Genomic DNA, 21643 nt, shown 5'->3' with positions numbered 1-21643 from the left:
GCGAGGTCCCTGTGCCTCCCTCGTCTCTCACCGCCCCCGGAGCCACCTCGGCTCCGAGGCAGCTCCACGGCGTGTGGGTCTGCGTCTCCCCGCCCCAGCGCTGCCGCGCCCCGCAGGGCCTGCAGGACAGCAGCGGGGCCTGCCCGCACCCTCGCGGCCCGAGCCGGCCCCGCGGCACGGATAGGGCCGTGACAGTCCCCGCCCCCGCGGGGAGCGGAGGCCCGGCAGGAGGGAGGGAAGCGGAGAGGGAGGGACGCCGCCGAGTTCCGCCCTAGCAGCCATGGCCGCGTAGCGTCTTCTCGGCAGCCGCGCTCGGACATGGGCCTGCCCCGGGCCGGCGGGCGGAGGCAGCGAGTCCCCGCGGCGGTGAGTACGCGGCCGGGGCGGCTCTGGGCCGGCGGGGAGCGAGGCCTGCGGGGTAGGGGGGACTCCGGCAGTGATGGGAGGGGCGGGCGCCCTTGGAGGGATCCCCGGGCCCAGCCCCGCCTTGCGGGGGGAGCGGCCCTCGAGGGGCTGCGGAGAACAGGGAGCCGGTCCGGGCCGCGCGGGGAGAATCGGGCCTGGCCCGGCGGGGAGCCGGCCGTGTGACCTTGGGCAGCCCGCAGTCCCAGCCTTAGCCCGGCCGAGTGAGGAGCGAGCGGGGCCGGCGGAGCCGCCGCCGAGCCCGAGAGCGTCCGGAGGAAGATGGCAGGGAAGCGGCGCTTCCCAGAGTGCCGCACTCCGGCGGCCGGCGAGCTGCGGTGTCATGGAGATTGCCACAGCCCGGCCGGGCCGCCGCAGCGCTATTGACCGCCCGGTTAGAAACTTGAAGGAGTTTTCTGCCTCCCTGTCACCTCCCCGGCTTCTTATCACCTCTGGTGTTTGCCTACGCCTTGCAAATGTCCATTTATCTAAATAACAAGTGGAACTCTTTTTGGTCTTACTTAGAATAACTTTCAAACTTCCTGCAGTATCCTTTCACTTGGGTATCAGTGAAACTGTGGGATGTTTGTCTGTCAAATCGTTTCTCACTGCGTGGAGAGAGTCCTTGCGAGGCTTGGCAGTGCAGGTTGGTTCAGGTTTCAGCAGGGTACGTGGCCGGAGAGGGACCCGTGATGTGTTACTGCCCTGTAACCAGAAGAATAGTGAAAGTTTGAGTACTCTCAGTGAGCATAATGAGCTTGCCATAAGAAGCCCCAATAGTTATAATCATCCTATGCACATTAGGTACAGGACCAAGGCCTGTAGTATTAATACCAGAGCCTGGAAGAGAGCTAGAGGACTAACAGAACTAAATATGCTGATTGTGCTGATTGTGTAGTTCAGTCATTGAAAAATTCTCAGTCTCTACACTCAAACTGATAATCTTGAAGGAGACCAGCTCTTGAGTACTAAGTGCAGACAGCAAAACTTAATTCTGAGAAAACTGAGTAATTTAATGCTCATGAGAAATCCATTTCTCATTTGCTCAAATGCTAGAGAGAAAAATAAGTGAATAATACTTTATTACATACTTGAATTGGTGATGCGCATTACTTGTATTTCACAACGTGTTAGTGTGTGCACTGCTTGCAGTGTAACTGCTTCAGTGCATTGTTCTTTCTGTAGTCATTCCACTTAAAGCTTACTCATATGCTTAGTAAAACTGGCATGATAATTAGATGTTGAAAAACCTGTTACCAACAGGTATGTTTCTCTGTCAGGGTAAAACTATCCATTCTAAGTATGTCAAATGCCTATAGCCATACAAGCAATGCTTCACTTCTATTTTGGGATACTGGCCTTGTTTTTAGCACTCACAGGTATGAAAAAGGAGCCAGAGGTAGTACTTCAGCTGGGGTAGAAAAGGTCTCAGGTTTTGAGTTTGTTCTTAATTTTTAAGATAAAAGGTGACAAACCTGAAATAAGTTGTTTCTTCTTCCTCATGGGGTCGGCTCATAGTAGATTTAGCTATTACAACTTCTTCAGTCCCTTATATTCATGGTTTTATGATCCAGTTTTCTCTGATGCTGACTAGTTCCAAACTGTATTTGTGCAACTGGATTTTGCTGGATTCCTCCACTGAGACTAGGCCAGTTAGGAATCGGATATCTGCAAAAAAGTTGTGTTCAAAATCAGATGGCAAAATTTATCAGTGAAGGAGCTGATTTGGACTCTGAAATTATAGTCTTCCCAAAGCTTGCTCAAAAGCAAAGGACATAAACTATGTTCATTTGAGTATGAGGAAAAATTAAGGTAATGCACATCCTTAAGTTTAGTAGAAGCTTAAAAAATTTTGAGGGTCCTTATGAGCTAAGACTGAGCAGTCAATGGTCAGTCTGTAGTAACTAAAATCCAGTTGGGGCATTTGTGATGCATAAACCTGAAAATGTTAGTTACAGATCCAAAATTAAGATTCTGTATAGAAAAATGTCTTAGAAACTGCAACTGAAATCTCGTATCAGCTTATTACATATGCTGTATTTCAATTAAGTATGTGGTTGAGAATTTGATTTTTTTAAAAGTTTAGAAAATGTTATTCCTTATCCATTCTTTCTCATTTCACTGCAGCATATTGTATGAATTGTGATGCTGTGGGAGGTCAAAGGGTAATATCTCATTCATCAGCTACTGTGGTTAGAAGCTCATGTTTTAAAAAAGGCATAGAATTTCTTTTAATCAGAAAATAAAAGTTCAGCAGTGAACTTGCATGGCGATTTAAAGACCTGCAGTTATAACTTAGTGACCATAGGAAAATGTGGAAAGACAATTTTTGTTTCAGGCCAGAGCTCAGAGGTGGCTTTTATTTACTAGTTCTGCATTTTAATAGATGATGTTCCAGAAGATCTGCCCTTTTCAAGGTGTGTCAGCAACACTTGAGAATTTACTGACATCATTAAATGGTTCATCTTCCACATAATCTTGAGCTTTTTTTGCTCATATGCGCACAGCACTCCAATGCTATGTGCATATCTTATTCAGACTGCGTATTTAGTTACAATATTCTGTCAGAACACAACCAAATGCTGCCACTTAAGATTAAGAAAATACTAGTTACATAACAGAGCAAACATTGAAGATATATTTGGAAAGGACTTAAAAGCTTCAAAGGAAAAGTCTATTTACAGTTCCATGGTGAAGAAAAAAATGCCAGGTAAAGACATGCTCTGAAGGTAGAATGAGACAAGCAATACTAAAATCTTAATAAGAGTGAAGCCTCTCTTTATGAGGTTGCAAAAAGTATGTCTTTGTTTTAGGCTAAAAAGCTTTTGTACTGGAAAGGTCTTCTTTGGGGCTGGGAATGTCTATGTTTTGTTTCTACTGCATGCAGTTCTAATGAATTATCTGCCTTGTTTTCAGCTCCTAAGTATCTCCCTGAAAGTTACAATTGAATGAATGACACATATAGAAAAGACAGTGTTGTAAGATGAGTGAGATATGGGATATGTTTTTAATTCTATGTATTAAATATAGTATTTGAGGACTTCAGTACTTATTTTATAGAATTACCTGGAAATTAGTCCACTAAGAGAGGATTTTTAACAGATTTTTCAGTTTTAAAAAGCTGATACCTAGTTATCAAGGAAACTAGCAAGTACAGCATCTGTGTACAAGCAGTAAGCTATTTTGCTAGATATTGTTTAGTCTAAACTTGGCATACCAGACCTTAGACCGAAGGTTTGTGTTAACTTAGTGTCTTTGTTTGATAACCAGTTCCTAGACCAACAAGAGTCAGCCTGGCAATAATACTCTGTGCAGTAATACTTCAGGGAGTACAACAGCTCTGAGCCTTGGGAAGGGATCCCATTCCCACCTTAGCCTCTCATTCTTGACTGCCACATGCCAACTGCTGCCCTTGCACAAGCTGTGTAGCCTTTCTGCTACTTCAGCAGGCTGAATTGGCTCAATAAGAGGTTGGAGAAGTACCAGACCAGCATGAGAAAGAGGGAGGGAAATTGGGACTACCTCATTGAGTGGCTACTGATCAATTTGGTCAGGGGAAACTTCCCTCTGAGGTCGCTGTCTGGTTTTTTTTGATCACACTTGATGCTGATCACATTGAAAGAGAAATGCTCTACTTTAATCTTGCCAGAAGCCATGTGGATTCCTCTACTAAGAAATTACTTACTTGCTGATATCATTTGAGTCTCTGTCTTCTAATGAGTCCCCCCTTCATTCCTTCAGTATTGCTCACATCTTAATGTCTCCCCTCTTGCTTGTGAGGGAGCTCAGTTCCTCCCCTGCCACCCCCAAGGCTAAAATAGCTCCCTGTGTACTAATGCAAAGAGTTTTAGTTAGACTGTCTGCAGGAGATTTCATGGACTTCCCTGTCTCAGATAACAGTGATGTTACAGTCCCTTCTGACCAAATTCTGCTTAACTATTTCATGGCTGCCTGGAGAGCACTTGCAAATGAAAGCACAAAGTCAATGGCACCAAGGAGCTGGAGACCTACAGAATGTCCAAGATGTTTCAGTATACTTTAATGTTAGTAGCCTTCCTATTCTCAGGTTATGTCTTAGCATTAGAAGTCATTTTTTCAGAGGGAGTAACGTGTATTTGCAGAGTACAGAGGAGTCAGCTATTTTTTGATAGTATATTTGCTGGCATTTCAGTAGAATAAATTTGCTGGATGATTTTGAACATTCATGAGTCAGCATTTTTCTTTTCTTTTCTTTTTTTTTTTTTTTTTTTTTCCTTCCTGTTAGCACAATATTGCTGGACATTCTTGATCAATTACATGAGGTGATTTCAAATAATTCTGCCACTTTGAAAGATGAATTTATACTATGAATTGTTCAGACACTCTGTTTGCTAGCTCACATAAGGTGAGATAAATTAGGTAATAAACCTACACAGGTAACTATAACTACTGTACTAAAAGTAATTGGAATATAATTTGGCTCTTCCTACCCTTTTCTCCTCCCCCAGAAAAATATTAGTAGAGACTTCTAAGAAGCTGTAACATCCTAGAAAGGACATAAGTAACAATATTAACATGCCTGCTGTGGCATCTGTACCTAAGGAGCTCTACCTCTCTACTTCATTGAAAGATCTCAACAAGAAGACAGAAGTAAAACCTGAAAAGACCAGTACAAAAAGGTATATATGTTATAATTGATTTAAAATTAATACTTAAAATATTAGTGGTTCCAGAAGAAATTTGTTGCGGATCTAAATTTCCTTCATTGTTTCTCTAGATACAGGATCTTCAATAGTCTTATATATGGCTCTTAACTGTCACATTGGGTATGCTTACTGCCTTCAGAAGTCACTTGGCATACTGCCAGAGCATGATTTGGACAGAGCACAATGCCCGTGAAAATCCACATACTTAGAGGAAAGGCTACATAAATGCAAATCTGTAAAAATGACAAAACCTTTAGCAAGTGTCTGAATGCCTTGCCTCTAGCATTTTTAGACAATCAATGATTTAATTTTGTCTTACTATGACTTAGTTCTTCCTAGAAAAAAAGTTTTTCTTAGAAGGGAAGAGTACCTTTTTCCATATCTCACTATGGTATTTAATTATGGAAGACTTTAAATAAGGCTGGTAAACAAACTAGCAAAGATAAACATTATTTGGAGGAACATGATTGCATTTAATATTAAATGAAAGCTTTATATTAAGGTGGTAAAAGCAAATGCTTAATATGTGGGTGAAATCTGTAAGCACTTAAGATGGCATCCTGTAATGAACAGGTGTTTGAGGACAAGTCAACAATTACGTGCTTTACTCCTCTTCTTTGGTTTCAGTTATGTGCAGAGTGCCCTTAAGATTTTCAAGGCAGCAGAGGAGAGCAGACTGGACGGAGATGAAGAAAAAGCATACATCCTATACATGAAATATGTGGCTGTTTATAACCTTATTAGAAAGAGACCTGATTTTAAGCAGCAGCAGGTATAAAAGCTTTCTGGCTGATCTCTTCTGCATTGGTCAAAGTATGAGAAGTACAGAGAATTACGCTAATACACATTCAAAGGATCTCACTGATATTAAGCAAACTGTCTCACTTATGGTGCTATTTTTTCTTTCTTGTTTTCTGACAAGTCTGGTGTTAATATTTTTTACATTACATATGAACTATACAAATTTTCATATCTGTGAATATTTTTTCATGGAAAGTTACCAGTCAGACTTTTTTGGTGACTTTTACCAGTCAGACTTTTTTTGAAGTTGCCTTGTTTAGCCTTTATTTATTAGAGCTATAAAGCAAAACTCATATTTGAATGGAAAATATTTCAATTCAAACCAATTCTTTTTTTTAGCATTAATATCATTATAATATCAACTCCTCATACATTAGTGACTCGACATGCATAGAAGTAGGCATTATTAAACTGTATATTTATATTATGTGATGCTTGTCATTTTAGGATTATTTTCATTCAATTCTGGGACCTACAAATTTAAAAAAAGCTCTTGATGAAGCTGAAATACTGTCAGACAGCCTTAAACTCAGGTATGTAATATAGTTGATGGCTAAGACATTGTCTTTTGTACCTCAAGCCTGTATCTGTGCCAAGTGCAGATTTTCGTGCTATTTAGAAGTAAGCAATTGCACTTGAGTAAACCATAGGTATCTGAAACTCTTGAGAGCTTAAATTTATTCCCTGAAGTCTTTTTCTAGAGATAATTTTCACTGCCACACACTCCAATAACTTGTCATTTTGCACACTGTCTGCTAATTCCTAGTAACTTTGGTCTCTTGACAATCTCCTAGTTTTGTTAATTGACTAATAAAAAGAAACCACAAGGTCTGAAGTGGAGATGATCAAGAGTCATTTCCTCCTCAACCTTTTAATCATAAGATCATCTGAGCCCAAATATATTAATGAATGCTCCTAATAATCAGATATGCTAAAAAGTTCTCCTAGTCTGGATGTAGTTTACACTAAGAAATGCCAGGTTTTGATTCTTTAGCCACACCTTTCCTCTGCCACTTGCAGATATGTGTATGGAATGCACAGTTCTGCCAGTATGTAAATGAGCAGGTGCTAATGGGCTTTTGGATACCTGATTATGAGCTGTCAAGTTATATCTTTGTGCCATAAGCCATGAAATTGTGTTAGTAAGAAGTTGTAAGGTAGGGTCTATCTTTAGGTGATATTTAGCACAGTAGTTCTTACTTCCAGGCTTTTCTGCTTCTTGCATCCTTAGCAACTTCCTCACTCTTAACTCTCTCTCTCTCTCTCTCTCTGCAGCTGGGCACATTTCCCTTCACAAGTGTCATGTCCCACCCCCTCCTCCCAAGTATTCTTGTGAAAGTGTATTTTATGCCCTCCAAAGTGCTAAATCTATAAGTTAGTTTAGGTGAACTGTGAGTGTAGTTACATATATGTGGAGAGTGACTTCATAAAGATCTCATGACACTGTGTATGAAACAATCTTTAGATTTTCTTTGTTTAGGTGAGTCTTACAATTAAACACAGCTACAAATTCACTCTAAGAGTAAACATTGATGGAATCAGAGAAACCCAAAATGTAGAGATATGTTGTTTAAGTAACTTAAGTCTTTTTATGAAAGGAACAGAGTTTTGGAGTTGATGTAGTAACTTTTAACTACTCTGGCAAAATGTGTAAATATTTAAAGGTAACAGAAATGAAACATGACTCCTGTGTAACTACAGAAGTAGTTTCAAGGAAATTATTTGTATAATTTCTTCCCCAGGCAGTAGGCCAGCAAATAGTTTGAATGTTAATTGTTAACTAAAAGTAGAGCTGATGAAACTTGTATAGGGGCAGGAATGCTTGCATGTATGACCTACTACATGCTTCAGAAGTATGAATAGGAAATTGATGGGTAAATATTTCATGCTGACCAAATTAAACTAAAATCTGAAATATGTTTTATTGTCATTAACTCCAATTGGGAACAAAATGCTCAGTCCTAACTTACAATGCCTGTGCCAAATCAAGAAGCCTGTTTAAAAATAAAATTACAGACTTGCTGCCTCCTTCCTCTTAGTGGGCAATTAGTGCAGTAGACTTGGAGGTGGAATTTGAATGATCTAGGTTATTAACATACAGCTGTATTGTCCTTGTTATTTTAACCCTCATTATACAGCATCTGGTTAAAATGAGCACTTACTAACACAGTTCTGAGTTCATGTTTTACTTCTTGCTTCAGTCATGCAAATAGTTAGGTCAAACATTCTATTTTTGTTTTATGATACTAGTAACCCTTAAACTTCTCAGTTGTAGGAAGAGTAAGTGAATGCTTTTGAACAATGATGTGACTGTAACAAACCTCCAGAGGGTGATCTGAAAACTGTAGTTTGGAGATCACTGGCTTTCAATAGCATGATTGTCCTTCCAGTGGTGAAAGGCTGGGACAGTAATTTTCAAATCTGAGGCTTTTTGAAAAGGACAGTTGTATGCAAGAACTCATCCCCCAAAACTCCTGAGTGAACACAGTTCTTGCATTGGCTTTCCTGTAGGCCCAGTGTTTGAAACAAGCACCAGGCACACAGATGAACACATCATGGAGTCAACTTACATTCTGAAGGTGATTACTGTATAAGTAGTACTGATCCAACTTCCCAGAAAAAGCAAATTTAGATATCTGAGCTAACTTACTCTTCACTGGCTCCATTGCAAATTGAAGCAAAATACCTGGGATGACTGTTGTAATATATTGGAGTTTACTTGTAAGTCACTAGTACCTGCCTTTTTCTGTGGAAGGTGAAAAACATTCAGAGATACCATAGCTAAGCATGACCCCAGGTCTGAAGAAGAAAAATAGCTTTACAATCAGTCCTATGTAATAGGACTCAAACCAAGATTTAACAATAAGAAAACCAACCCAAAAGTGGGAGAAATAAGACCACATGGTTAGGAAGCAAAATGAAGTTTGTTGGAATACAAAAAACTGTCAGTACTTTAACTTGTTAAAATCCTAACTTTTAAAGTTTTTGACTGAAGACTTAGTGATTTTGATATTAATAATCCAAGGTTAGCCAAAACCACAATATTGAAAAAAAGGCACTTTTTTTCCCCCAATAGATACGAGGAAGCTGAAGTTCGGAAAAAACTTGAAGAGAGGGACAGACAAGAGCTACAGAAAAAGCAAGAACCAAAAGATGATGGAAAGAGCTCAGCCAAAAACTCCTCAGAAAGTGCTGTGGATTCCAAAGGAAAAAGCCAAAGGGTAAGTGAAGCTGTTTACAAACTCTAATTCGATCAGAATGTATATTTCAATGTAGAATTTGGTCTCTACTAGTAGCTATTTCCAGTTCAGAATCAAGGTGGGGTTTTTTTCAATTAATGTATACTCTCCGTAACCCTTCTTTGACATTCCTTTGGAATATGTGAAGTCCTAGTAGCCTCCAAGTCTTGTATAAGGTAGACTGAGCTTTATGATTAAGTCAAATTCTGTTTTATGCTAGAATTAGTGCAAGAAACCCAAGGTCATGGCGACAAACTGATATTAAGGATAACAGGTCTCCATTTTAGGGGAAGGTTCACCTTTTTAGCAGTAGTGTGGAAACACTGAATTAACACTTAATTCTCAACAATACTTAAAGAATTTCTTCTAGTAGATCTAGTAGATGATGGTGTCCTAGGTTGTATTACCTTTATAACTGTTTTCTGTCTAGGCAGGGCAGCAACCTCAGTATCTTTTGAGTACATTTGTCAGCACATCGGCAGAAGCAGCTCCCTTGTGGTGTGTTTGTTCCTGTGGCTTAACTGTCTGACAAGTTTCCTTCAGGCTCTGTGAGAGTCATTGTCTGTTGGCCACCTTAGTTCTCAGTATTACATGCTAAACTTTTTTTTTTTTCCCCTTATACAGATTAATGGTGAGACAAAGCATTCACTGGAAAGAAAAGATCAGTCTGATAGCCTGAGTGGTAAGAGATGCAGTGCTCGCACAAATGTGAAAAAGGTTTTTCTGTATGACTGTGCAGTAATCACCTCACAGCTGCAGTCCTTCTCAGGAGTTACTTCACAGTTAAAATACTTTGATGAAATTCTAGTATCCTGCATTTCAGTTACAACAACAGTTTAATTCATTAAACAATTCAGTTTAATTCATTAAACTCTGTATTTAAAGCCTTCGTTACTTCTCGTAAACTTAGAGATCTGTAGTTAGTTTTTCAACTGTTCAGTAATGGGAGATGAACTAGTCCTGAAGTGATCAGGTTAGAAAGAAAAACAGCTCTACTGCTGATATCAAGGATGAAATATGACAACTTAATTAAATACAAAATTTTTCCATTCTCCTTACAACCTTCTGCTTTTTGTTCTTGTAATGAGTATGTGAAAATGTTCTCTAGAGTTCTTAAGAGGAATATCTGCAGCATGTAGTTCACAAATGCTTGCCTATGTAGCTTGATTTAAGTGAGACCACAATACATTAAACTTGTTTATCACTGAAATATTCAGTATTGTCTCATCTAACAGATCAGGTGCTGATCACCACAGCAGTGGGAGCAAAAGGCCCACGCTGTAATGTCTCACCTCCGTGACTTTGTGGGACTTCTTAGTTCTGTTTCATCTGTTTGCAGTCTTGATTGCACCAGTCAGATACCATAGCCATTCACAGCTATCTTCATTTATAATGTGGCTTCTTACATGTAATTGCTTCTCTGTTTCAAGGAGCAGTCACACCTGAGAGACTGTTTGCAATGATGTCAGACAAAAATATTGAATTGCTTATAATGGATGCTCGAAAAGCAAAGGATTATCAGGAATCCTGTATTCCAAAATCCATCAGTGTTCCAGAAGAAGCTATCCATCCTGGGTAAGACATGATATTAAATGAGAGTGAAATATTTAATTTTCTAAAAAAGTACATGCTTTTAAAGCTTGTACACCTAGTGTCAGAATCCTTGCTGTGTACCAGTAGGTGAGATGCATCTACACAGCTCTGTTCTTGCATGTACTGACTTCAACACAATGCATATTTATTTTATCCAAGCACATAAACATCTATAGATTATATATTGTTGGATAGAATGCTACTTGAACATGAATCTTTAAATGCATGTTAATATATTTCAGAGATACTGCCTACCTGATTGAAGCTAGACTCCCAGAGGAGTCTAGGGATTCATGGAAGAGGAGGGGACAGTTCCATTATGTTATACTGCTAGACTGGTTTAGTTCTGCTGAAGACTTAAAGCTGGGAACAACTCTACAGAGCCTGAAAGATGCACTTTTTAAGGTTGGCAAATTTAATCTTTTAATTTGTTAATTAATTCATCTTAGTAAATAAGGCCTTGAAGCACTTATATTTGTGTGTATATGGAGGCCTTAATGACACTTGGTTGAGTTTTCAAAGCCAGCTTGTTTTGATAGCAGAAGTGTAGTTTGAAGTTTCATACTGTACTCTGGTAGATGACAGGATAATTTATTAAACAGGTAAACAGCAGAATGATTCAACTCACTTCCTCCACAAGCAGCTCATCAACTTAGAGTTCTTTGCTGACAGAGTTATTTGGGAAAGTACTTTCAGTCCTGTTTCCCAGGAACAGTCACCTTTTCTGCTATATTAGCAACAGTAATTCCTTATCCCTGGAAACTGCTTGGCCACCTACTTTGGAGTCCTATCAGCCAGGTACTTCCTATAGTGGAGGGGCTGCAATGAAGGAGGCTCCAGAAATATTTTCAGCACAGTTAACATTTCTGCACTTTTGAATATAACTTTTATGTAAACATTATTTAAATTTGAGTTTCATCAGTGCAGGAAGCTTATGGACTCCACAGTGAGCAGATGCCCAACATTTTCGAGTCAGATTCTCTGTGGCTGTGTTGTCCCTCTTCTGTACAGTGGTGGCTTTTGGTGAAAGACTGGAAATCTTTCTGTTACCTTGACATTCAGGACTGGGGTTCAGAGATAGTTCAGCAGTTCTCCTTCTTAATTGCTTTAGACACTGTTCTCTAGACTGTCTGTCTTGTTCATGTACTAGTACTAAGGACAGCAGGAGGAGGGCAGTCTGAACCCTGAACTCTCAAGGGGTTCCAGAAAGTCAGTGTTATGCTTTCTAAATCACTAATCCCTCAGCAAACATACCAGATAAGAAACTGAAGCAAATACAGTAATGAAAATACTTTTCTGTGTGGAGGATTGTTATGTGAAGTAGCAATAAGTGGTTCTTTCTCTACTGGAAATATTCACACCCTATTGTAGGCAGAGCCAGGAACCCAGCTGTGCTGGGCATTCTCCAACCACAGAGAGCATCCCTATTTTTGCAACCACTAATTCTTGTTTAAATATCTCAAAAAACAATCTCTCAATGTAAGGACTAGGCACAGGAATTTAAACAACACTATTAAGCTGTAAAAGTTTACTTTCTATTTTAAATCAATTAACTTTAAACTTTTTTTCCATGCAGTGGGAAAGCAAAACCATCCTGCAGAATGAACCTTTAATTCTAGAGGGAGGTTATGAAAACTGGCTCCTTTGTTTTCCCCAGTATACAACAAATGCCAGAGTAACTCCACCCCAGCATGGCAGGACTGAAGCAGTGACTGTTTCTTGTAAGTATAAAGGATAACACCCCACCAAGCATTTGTACTTACTGCCTGAGTCTGTCATTCATTCTGGTGTTTTAAGGAAAGTATTGTTATAGCTAAAAGCTGGATTTTGGGTTGGGATGGGGGGTTATTTTGCTTTTGTGGTTTTGTTTTGAGAATTCTGTTATGGTTCCCTCCTGTCCCCCCTCCTGCAGTGGATTTTACATATCCATCTCTGGAAGAGCCAGCTCCTGTGCTACCTGTTGTTGCTGAAAATGAAGAAATGGGAGATAATTTGGAAGAGAGACTAAAATCACTTAACAGACCAAACATACAGGATGCTGCTGTTCCAAAATCTGACAGTTCCTTTGCAGTTAATCCCATGTCAGTTACAAGAAGTATCCCTGAGGTACGCTTTTTGACCTGTTCCTTTTTTTCAGTTAGTGTATGTTTAATGTGTTAGAGACCTACCACACCTAGAACTCTAAATCCACAAGTAAACATACTCAATACATTTGTTTAAGCCTTGTACATGAGTATATTGGTACAGAGACTCTTGGTGGTCTGTGAACCTGTGGTAACTGATCTACAGAATTATATGAAACTAAATACACTCAACAGAATAGCGGAACTTTTCGTAAATGTTTTTACACGAGCATGTGAGAAATTCAAGGTCAGCAATTGATCACTAATTCAGAAAGTTTACAAGTAACCTTTCTACTTAAAGCAACGTAGGATGAAATACAGAGAGGACAGTTAAGCCATGGTTTACCTTGGCTGTTCCACAGGTCTGATTTTCAGCCACTGTATCTTCATTCAAATAATAAAACATTTAGGTGTGTTGTCACTCTGGGCACAGTAGTGAAAGTATAGGAATTTGTTTCTTCCTTTCATGTGAATAAGACTTTATAAAAACACAGTTGTAGAGTTTTTACACTAAAATATTACTTTCTTTAGTAGACAAGGCTAAAAGCTTTTCACTTTCTAGATGCAGCCTTTAATATAGATCTCGTTCAAGAGACCCTATACTGTAAAATTTAGAGACCTTATTTCTATTTGTCCCTGAACCAGATGAGCTTTTATTTCTTCAGAATACTCACTCCGGCATCCAAAGCTACCTACTGGCAACAGCTGAGCATAAGCCATTCCTAAATACCCCTTTCCATCAAGCAGATCTACCTTAAACATGTCCTTTGTCACAGGATTGAGAGAGCCAAGCCCAAATTAGGCTGCCTGAGTGCCCTAAAATGTTCACCTTTGAAAGCTCAAAAATAAAAGGGTTATGGTAATCAGTGCATAATGCTGTCCTTAGGATTCTTTAGGGCTTGTTTATTGGTACACACCTGCAATGAATACTAATTTTACTAACAAGCAGTTTGAATGAGAAGATTTAATGAAATTGAAAGATATCTCTCTCTCTGGCAGAAGTCAACTTGATATAATCTTTATTCTCTTACAAATCTCACTTAGGAAGAGCTTAGCAGAGAGAGTAGTGGTAGCTACAGTGAGTTGTTCTACACTCTGTTCTGCACCTGTGTTACAGGTGGATCGTTCTAAAAAGCCTTCACTAAAAATCCTTGGTGATAACAGAGCAAAACCTCCAAATACAATCAGTGACAGCCAGACTGGTGAGAGTGGAAGAATAGTTCCAGACCGCTCCACAAAGCCTGTGCATGATGGAAGGAGCACTCTGACAGAAGAAGAAAAAAGTCAGGTCCATGCAGAAACTGCTGCTTTGTTAGAGAAAAACAGACGGGAAAAGGAACTGCGGGAGAGGCAACAGCAGGAACAGAGAGAGAGGCTCAAGAGAGAAAAAGAAGAACAAGAACGAAAAGAAAAAGAACAAGAACAAAAGGCAAAAGAAGAACAGAAGGAAAAGGAACAGAAAGAAAAGCTACAGCAATCAAAAGAGGACAGAGAGCAGAAGGAGAGGGATGAACAAATAAAAAGAGAACAGGAGGAAAAGGAACAAGAAAGAGCACACAGAGAAGCAGTAGAAGCAAAAAAGCAAAATAAAAATGAACCAGAAAACATTGGTGCAAAAAGGATTGAGATTGACAAAATATCCAAGGAAGAAAGAGAAAAGGGAACTCGAACACCAGAAACACAGAAACGGGCACTGGGTGATGCATCTCAGACCTTTGTTCCAGGCAAGGTTAGTGAAAAAGAAAATCATCATCAAATGTGAAGTAGTTATGCACTTAAATAATTCTGAATAGTCTAGTTTTAATCTAGCAGTTTGAAATACATAATTGGATGTGTATTTAGACCACATTTTAGATAAAAGTAGAGGAGAGAGTTAAAACCAAGACACAAAGAGATTTTTTTTTTTCCCAAGACAAGCTTGTTTCTTTCTTGTAGGTGGGCAGCATGTAATCCCCATGGGATAACAGAACTTCCCACTCACATGGAGCTAGAAGGGATGATGGTTCATAGACTGCAACCCTCTGTTTCAAAAATAGAAGCCCGGTGGTATTTAATCTCTTGTGCCCAGCTTGGTACTGTATGTGGTGTTAAGGACACAATGGTGTCATAAGGATTCCTTTAGTGCCCCCAGCTGTAGAAACACTGACAGGACAGGATTTTGTTACCTGGCACAGGAAGCAAAGCAACATCCTCATCTAGGATTTTTGCTGAAAACAGTCCAGTTCCAAACCTTGGAGGGAAGCGGGGAGTGTCACAGTTCTTTCTTTCCTCATTCTTGAAAAACATTGCAAAATTTCTCAATGTACAAATCATTTGATCATAAAACAGGAGCCACCTGCAAAGCTAACAATGGAACAGATGTCTTTAAAACCACTTCTCAAGAACTTGCATTAGGATATTTTTCTCTGCTTTTGTAATTGCAGTTGTGATTTGATCATATTCTGATGTTTGTTTAATCCAAATGCACAAGAAAGCAAAAATAAATCTTCCTGTGCAAATTTAGCATAGTCATTCATGAGCTTTTAACTGATAGAGAAACTTCACATAATCCCAAAATGATGGCTTATGATCAACCAAATTCATGTTGGCTTCACAGTTTGCCTTTTCCATGGAGAGGTTTGATAAGTGAGGAGTGAAATTGGAATAAAAGCCTGAAATTTAACAACCAATTATAAACCCCACAACTTTTAGGGAGGAAAGTAGCATAGGTGGAACTTCTGCACTTTATTTCTGAGGTGTTGAAACTACAGAACAAACTGTAATACAACATTCAGTTTCAAAAACTATTCCAGGGAATTGCCTAGAGTATGTAGAAGGAATAAAAATTACCTGCTTTAACCACTTTTTTATGGTACATGATTTAACAACCAAAAAAGTATAACTCTGCTTTATCAGAACTTTTTACTGACATGCCAGATGAAAATTGAAGCCTTCTTTCAAACTCTCTTGCAGCAAATGGGGGTTAAAGGACAACCAGACAGTGAAGCTCAAAAGCCAGGACCCCTTAGCGAGGATTCTGAACAAGATACTGAAAGACTTAAAGTAAATACAAATGTATTGTATGTAGCCAGAATAATCAAGCACAGATGCTTTATGATTATTTTATTATGTTAAACTCCATTTCATTTCAATTTTTGCAGTCATCATCTTAACACAATGCCATGTTCACAATGTTAGTTTGCTTTTTTCATTTGTCATATTCATATGAAAAATACTTGAAACTTCCATTAGAAGTCTTGATGCATTTCTGGTGGCACTAGCATTCTCCATGCATTTGTCATCTCATGCATACACCTTCAAGTGCTACTTTAAGAGGGAAAAAATCTCAGCCTTATGTGTTTAACAGAAGCACATACTCCTACTATCTCCTGATTCTTCAGGGAAAAAATTGAGTTTTGTGACTTTCATGAGACTAAATGGTTGGTTTGTTTTTTGTTTCTTTGGAATGTGTCAGCAAACATTTTGTTTAGATTCCAATGTTTTTTGTTTAGATTGAGCAATAGAAAATACTAAATTACCATTACAATACATTTTATTTCTATCTATAATCAAGGATTTATTGTACTGTTTGCACTGAATCATGTAACTCCATAGAGAAGTCACAGGCAGCTTGTTGCTCTGCATAGGGAACTGTATATACCTTACTTTTCTCTTTGTTTATTAGTCCCAGCGGGAGCCATTAATGAGAGCACGAAGTGAGGAAATGGGAAGGATAGTCCCAGGGCTGCCTGCAGGTTGGGTAAAGGTAACTCCTCTCCTGAAATGAAAATCAAACTGTTTTGTGTAGTTTTGTCCTGTATTTATGTTGTGTCTTTCTTCTAAGTTAGATCTTGTTTAATTTTTTTTTTTTTTTTACTCCCCTTTAACTTCCACACAGTTACTTTTCTGAATTTTAATATTATTTGTCATGAAACTAGAACAGTTCATCTGCTGTTCCTGGTTTTTGCTGTTTAATAGGCATTTTGGTGAAAGTTCCCCTTCTACTAAATTTAATCCATTGAACGTTGAGGACAGTCCCAACTTAATATCCCAATGTCTGAAAAACTCGTGCTGTTCTTACAGTAATTTATTAATAGGTTAGTTAATGATGGATTTTCACTTGGGTTTGAAGCTATTTGTTTTTTTTCCCCCAAGTTCCTGGATGACATCACTGGAACCTATCGTTACTATCACTCACCCACAAATACCGTTCAGATGTACCCCCCAGAAATGGCTCCTGCAGCCACTCCTCCATCAACCCCTCCCACTCGGAAAGCCAAGCCAAAGGTGACAGCTGAGCGGGAGAGGGAACACTCCAAGCTCAAGCGCTCCTACTCATCCCCAGATATCACCCAAGCCATTCAGGAGGAAGACAAGAAAAGAATTCCTGTAACTCCTGCAGTCAATCGTGACAATAAGTACGTTTGTTTGATAAGTTAGATCACAACTCAGGCAGTATGACAGCACAAAGGACTTTCTTTGTGTTTAACCAACTGAAATTCATGACTGTTTTCTAAGTGGGTTTGAAAGGATGCAAGAGTAATAGACTGAAATTTCATTGCTAGAAGTTCAATGTATAGAGCAGTTCTCTTTGAGAAATCTATATAATAGTTATGTATTAGCAGGAATTTCAGAGGTCACAGTCTATTAATTGGATGACAGTTGCTTTTTAAGTTCCATTATTTGTGTTTACATACTAAAAGTCTATCTTCTGACAGTTTGTGAAATGCAAGTTTTCAGATTTTAAACTGTAATAAAGGCTAATTCTTCATCTGTGAATTAAAGAAATAAAGGAAAAAATATATTTAAATCTCACAGGTGATGGTGCCTAAACTCAGCCTCATTAATGGCCAGTGTATATGGATTTCTCACTGTTGCATTGGCTGGTTTTGAATACCTTAAATGATGGTATTTGGTGCCAGGATGGTCCAATCCCTATGGGTGGTGGGGTGAGGTGTGGTGTCTGTTGGTTTATGTGAACAACATTGTCAAGTGTGAGACTCCTAAAACATAATTTCTTGCTTATAGACCTGCCTGTTACACTAAAGCAGAAATTTCCAGGCTCTCTGCGTCGCAGATTCGCAATCTTAATCCTGTGTTTGGGGGATCGGGACCAGCTCTGACAGGACTTCGTAATCTAGGGAACACTTGCTACATGAATTCCATATTACAGTGTCTGTGCAATGCACCTCACCTGGCTGAGTATTTCAACAGAAACCTGTATCAAGCTGATATTAACAGGTAACAATCTCTCATCTGCCTTTATACTTGCCCATTCAAGAAGATCACTTAGTGGGCCTGTTTGGTTTTTTTAAGTAGGAGGCAAATGGTAACTTTTGGGCACCTTGACATTTTCAAAATTCATGTTTGTCACTAAATAGGTTTTACTGGATTGTGATAATTAAATTATGGTCACCATGTTAAAAAAATACATGTGTACTAGAGTCTCTTAAAACCAAATTGAGTATTTAAATAGTTCACAAAACATGCTGAAAACAGCTGTACCTTCCATCTGGAATATGGTACCAAATTACAGGGATGACATAGATGAAAATTTAACTCTAACAGCTAGTTTTCCTTGGTCTAAAGAAATTATTTTAAAATTGGGATCATGTTTTGAGTTAAAAACATTACTATTAAAACCCAGTTATTTGAATGGCTCAGATTTTTTTGTTTCTTATTTTATAGGTCAAATTTCCTGGGGCATAAGGGTGAAGTGGCTGAAGAGTTTGGCGTAATAATGAAAGCCTTATGGGCAGGACAGTATAAATATATCAGTCCAAAAGACTTCAAAATTACAATTGGGAAGATTAATGACCAATTTGCAGGATATAGCCAACAGGACTCCCAAGAATTGCTTCTCTTTCTAATGGATGGCTTGCATGAGGACCTAAATAAAGTAAGCAATACACTTAAATTATATATTTCTCAGAAGATCCAGAGAAATTTTTAAAATACTTTCTTACTTCATAAGGGTATGTTACTGCAACCTTGTATAGAAATATGCTTGTTCAGAATTAAAGTAGGAAGTCAGTATGAAACGGTATAAGGTAGTGGAGGGAGTCACAGAAGAAGCCTCACTAGACAAGAACTGGGTGGCTACACTGATATGTTTAAATATTCTTGTGAATAATCAATCATATGCTTGCCTATAGATGACACTTCTTACTTACATATATGTTAATATATTGCTGTGGTATTTAAACTTCTGCTATCCAGGCTGACAACAGGAAGAGATACAAGGAAGAAAATAATGATCACCTGGATGACTCAAGTGCAGCAGAAATAGCCTGGCACAAACACAAACAGCTCAACGAGTCCATCATTGTGGCACTCTTCCAGGGGCAGTTCAAATCCACCGTGCAGTGTCTGACGTGTCACAAGAGGTCCCGAACCTTCGAGGCTTTCATGTATCTGTCATTACCACTTGCATCCTCCAGCAAATGCACTCTGCAGGTATGGGGAACTGGAGAGAAACTGCTCCTGGAGTGCAAACTGGCACTTCATTATGATGCTGCTTCTGCTCACCCTCTGCTTGAAGGGGTTGGTCAGCATTCTGCTTAATTTTCACCTGAAACATGAACAGATCTAAATCTGCTGGGTTTTTTTCACTTCTTCTAAAGTTTAAAGAAATAGGTCATCCCTTAAAAGTTTTAAGTTATAAGCAGAATGGAAATACTGAAGCTGCAATAGCAGCATGTATATTACTTGCTTTGATAGGTCACAATGTAAATATTCTGTGTTTTTAAACAAAATATTGTCTTTATATTTTATAGAATGCTAATTAATATCTGCAGTAAAATTTATTTCTACACATAGATTTAAGTCACTTTTCCTCAGTGAAATGTAGGATGCAGACAACCAGTGCAGGTTAACAACCAAATGGGAAACAAACATTTTTTCTTATACTTCTGTAAATGCCTACCATTCACAATCTCTGAATTTTGTTTCAGGAATGCCTTAGATTGTTCTCCAAAGAAGAAAAGCTCACTGATAACAATAGATTTTACTGTAGCCATTGCAAAACTCGAAGGGATTCTTTGAAAAAAATAGAAATTTGGAAATTACCACCTGTTCTTCTTGTGCACTTGAAACGGTAAGGAAATGGTGATTGGTGGATATTAATTAGGATGAAATGACCAGGCTTTGATGGAACTGGATTGTTCCATGGCAGTAGCTGAGCATTTTTAATTAGAGAAGGTCACAGATACATGACCAATTGTAATGTTGCAAGAATTTGATTTTTATCTGAGGCTTCTTTCATAAGGTTGTAATTCCCAAGGCACTTTCACAAGTGATCTCTTGTTATTTTTGCTAAGAAACACATGAGCAAATGTTAACAGAACTGAAAGCTTTAGTTGAGATCACATCCTGGTTAAAAACAGGGAAAATGAACATGCTTAGTACAATGGAATAGCTTGTGAACAGCCTGTAACTTTTCATGATGCTTTTTAATTCTCTAGATTTTCCTATGATGGAAGATGGAAACAAAAGCTTCAAACTTCAGTAGATTTTCCACTGGAAACTCTTGACCTCTCTCAGTATGTTATTGGTCCAAAGACTTCCTTGAAGAGATACAATCTGTTCTCAGTATCGGTGAGTAACCAGTCACATTTCAAAATCCAGCTGCAGTTTATGCCAGGACTCAGGGTGGCCTGTGTGATTCAGCCAGGCTGCATTGTAGTTACAGACTAAGTTGCATTCTAAAAAGAACAATTGAGATTTAGTAAAAATTTCATGTTCTAGATTATTTCCCTAACCAGGGGAGAAATGGCAGCTTTGAAGGCCACTAATCCTTGCCTTACATTCACAGAATCATTACGGTGGGCTGGACGGGGGGCACTACACAGCCTACTGCAAAAATGCTTCAAAACAGCGCTGGTTCAAGTTTGATGACCACGAAGTATCTGAGATCTCGGCGTCCTCGGTGAAGTCCTCAGCTGCTTACATTCTCTTTTATACTTCCTATGAACAGCGAGCAGTAGACATGGCCACGTAAAGGAACGTGGCTCAAGGAAACTGGTTTTCTTTCTTCAAGAGCAAAGTAGGCCTGGGAATGCATATGAATAAATATGCAGAAGTGCAGCAGACATAGTCACTGGAGTGGGAGGAGCAGGGTGTCTGCCAGCTGGGCTCACTGGGCCGTAGCAGTGCTTCACAATCAGAGACCGATGGGTAACGCTCGTGGTCATACTGCCATCTGTGAAACCATTTACAAGCATACTTGCATTACTGTTTATTTTAAAAAGAACTATATTTTTAGTCTGCTCCAAAATTAAATTCTAGCTTAGACATCTAAAATCTATTAACAAGTAGTTTAAAATGTCTTAAAATCCCAAGGCATATCTTGGTTTATTTTTTTCTTTCACTATTAATGGCCTTTTCACATTTCTAACCTTAAGCTTGACTCTACTGTGAATACTCTAGAACGATGTAAACAGTTAGGAATGTAAGTGTACATATTGATTGCATACTTGCACATCAGAACTATGTATATAATCAAATGTTGTCCTTTTTGTGAGAATCTCTAAAACTCAGAAGATTGCATTTATTTGCCAGCTCTAAGTAATTGCAACACTACTTAATAAAAAAGCAGAGCTGTATTATTTTTTTCTGTTAGCTTTTGTCAATATTTGTGCACTTCAGAGTTATTCTAAACAAACAAGATTTTCCTTTTTAATTTTTTAATATAAATTTTCATGTACACATGCATTAAAAACCTTAATTAAGAAATTATTTAAAAATATATCCTGTTAAATGTATGTTTGGGTTTGGTTTTTCCTTCTCAGCTGTTATGTAATGATCAAGATTGTACATAATA

At 38.7% G+C, this 21643-nt stretch overlaps 1 protein-coding gene across 4 annotated transcripts; it reads left to right on the top strand.

Annotated features, from left to right (window-relative positions):
- The first annotated feature begins 210 nt into the window (after positions 1–210).
- USP8 (ubiquitin specific peptidase 8) lies at positions 211–21355 on the top strand. Of its 4 annotated transcripts, none has more exons than XM_059858420.1 (20): positions 211–366; positions 4890–5060; positions 5715–5859; positions 6336–6421; positions 8965–9109; positions 9752–9809; positions 10558–10702; positions 10963–11125; positions 12297–12441; positions 12633–12826; positions 13961–14572; positions 15796–15885; positions 16508–16588; positions 16978–17240; positions 17851–18063; positions 18511–18721; positions 19042–19278; positions 19776–19918; positions 20286–20418; positions 20636–21355. In XM_059858420.1, the coding sequence occupies exons 2-20, from the start codon at positions 4957–4959 to the stop codon at positions 20819–20821; spliced, it is 3354 nt and encodes a 1117-aa protein (XP_059714403.1). In that variant the 5' UTR covers positions 211–366; positions 4890–4956; the 3' UTR covers positions 20822–21355. The 4 variants fall into 4 exon arrangements, with proteins under 4 accessions (XP_059714403.1, XP_059714405.1, XP_059714406.1 ...); XM_059858421.1 differs by lacking the exon at positions 211–366 and adding an exon at positions 4768–4786; XM_059858422.1 differs by lacking the exon at positions 15796–15885.
- The last annotated feature ends 288 nt before the right edge of the window (positions 21356–21643 follow it).

The sequence above is a fragment of the Haemorhous mexicanus genome, chromosome 13 (genome assembly GCF_027477595.1).
Source record: "Haemorhous mexicanus isolate bHaeMex1 chromosome 13, bHaeMex1.pri, whole genome shotgun sequence".
Lineage (NCBI taxonomy): Eukaryota > Metazoa > Chordata > Aves > Passeriformes > Fringillidae > Haemorhous > Haemorhous mexicanus.
This window is presented reverse-complemented; position numbering and strand designations above follow the sequence as displayed.

Bases quoted from the DNA above. Each gene is read 5' to 3' on its own strand.
- USP8 (XM_059858420.1), top strand. From the start codon at position 4,957: ATGCCTGCTGTGGCATCTGTACCTAAGGAGCTCTACCTCTCTACTTCA. The intron at 5,061-5,714 runs GTATATATGTTA...CTTTGGTTTCAG, and splicing joins GAAAAGACCAGTACAAAAAG to TTATGTGCAGAGTGCCCTTA. The intron at 12,442-12,632 runs GTAAGTATAAAG...CCCCTCCTGCAG, and splicing joins TGAAGCAGTGACTGTTTCTT to TGGATTTTACATATCCATCT.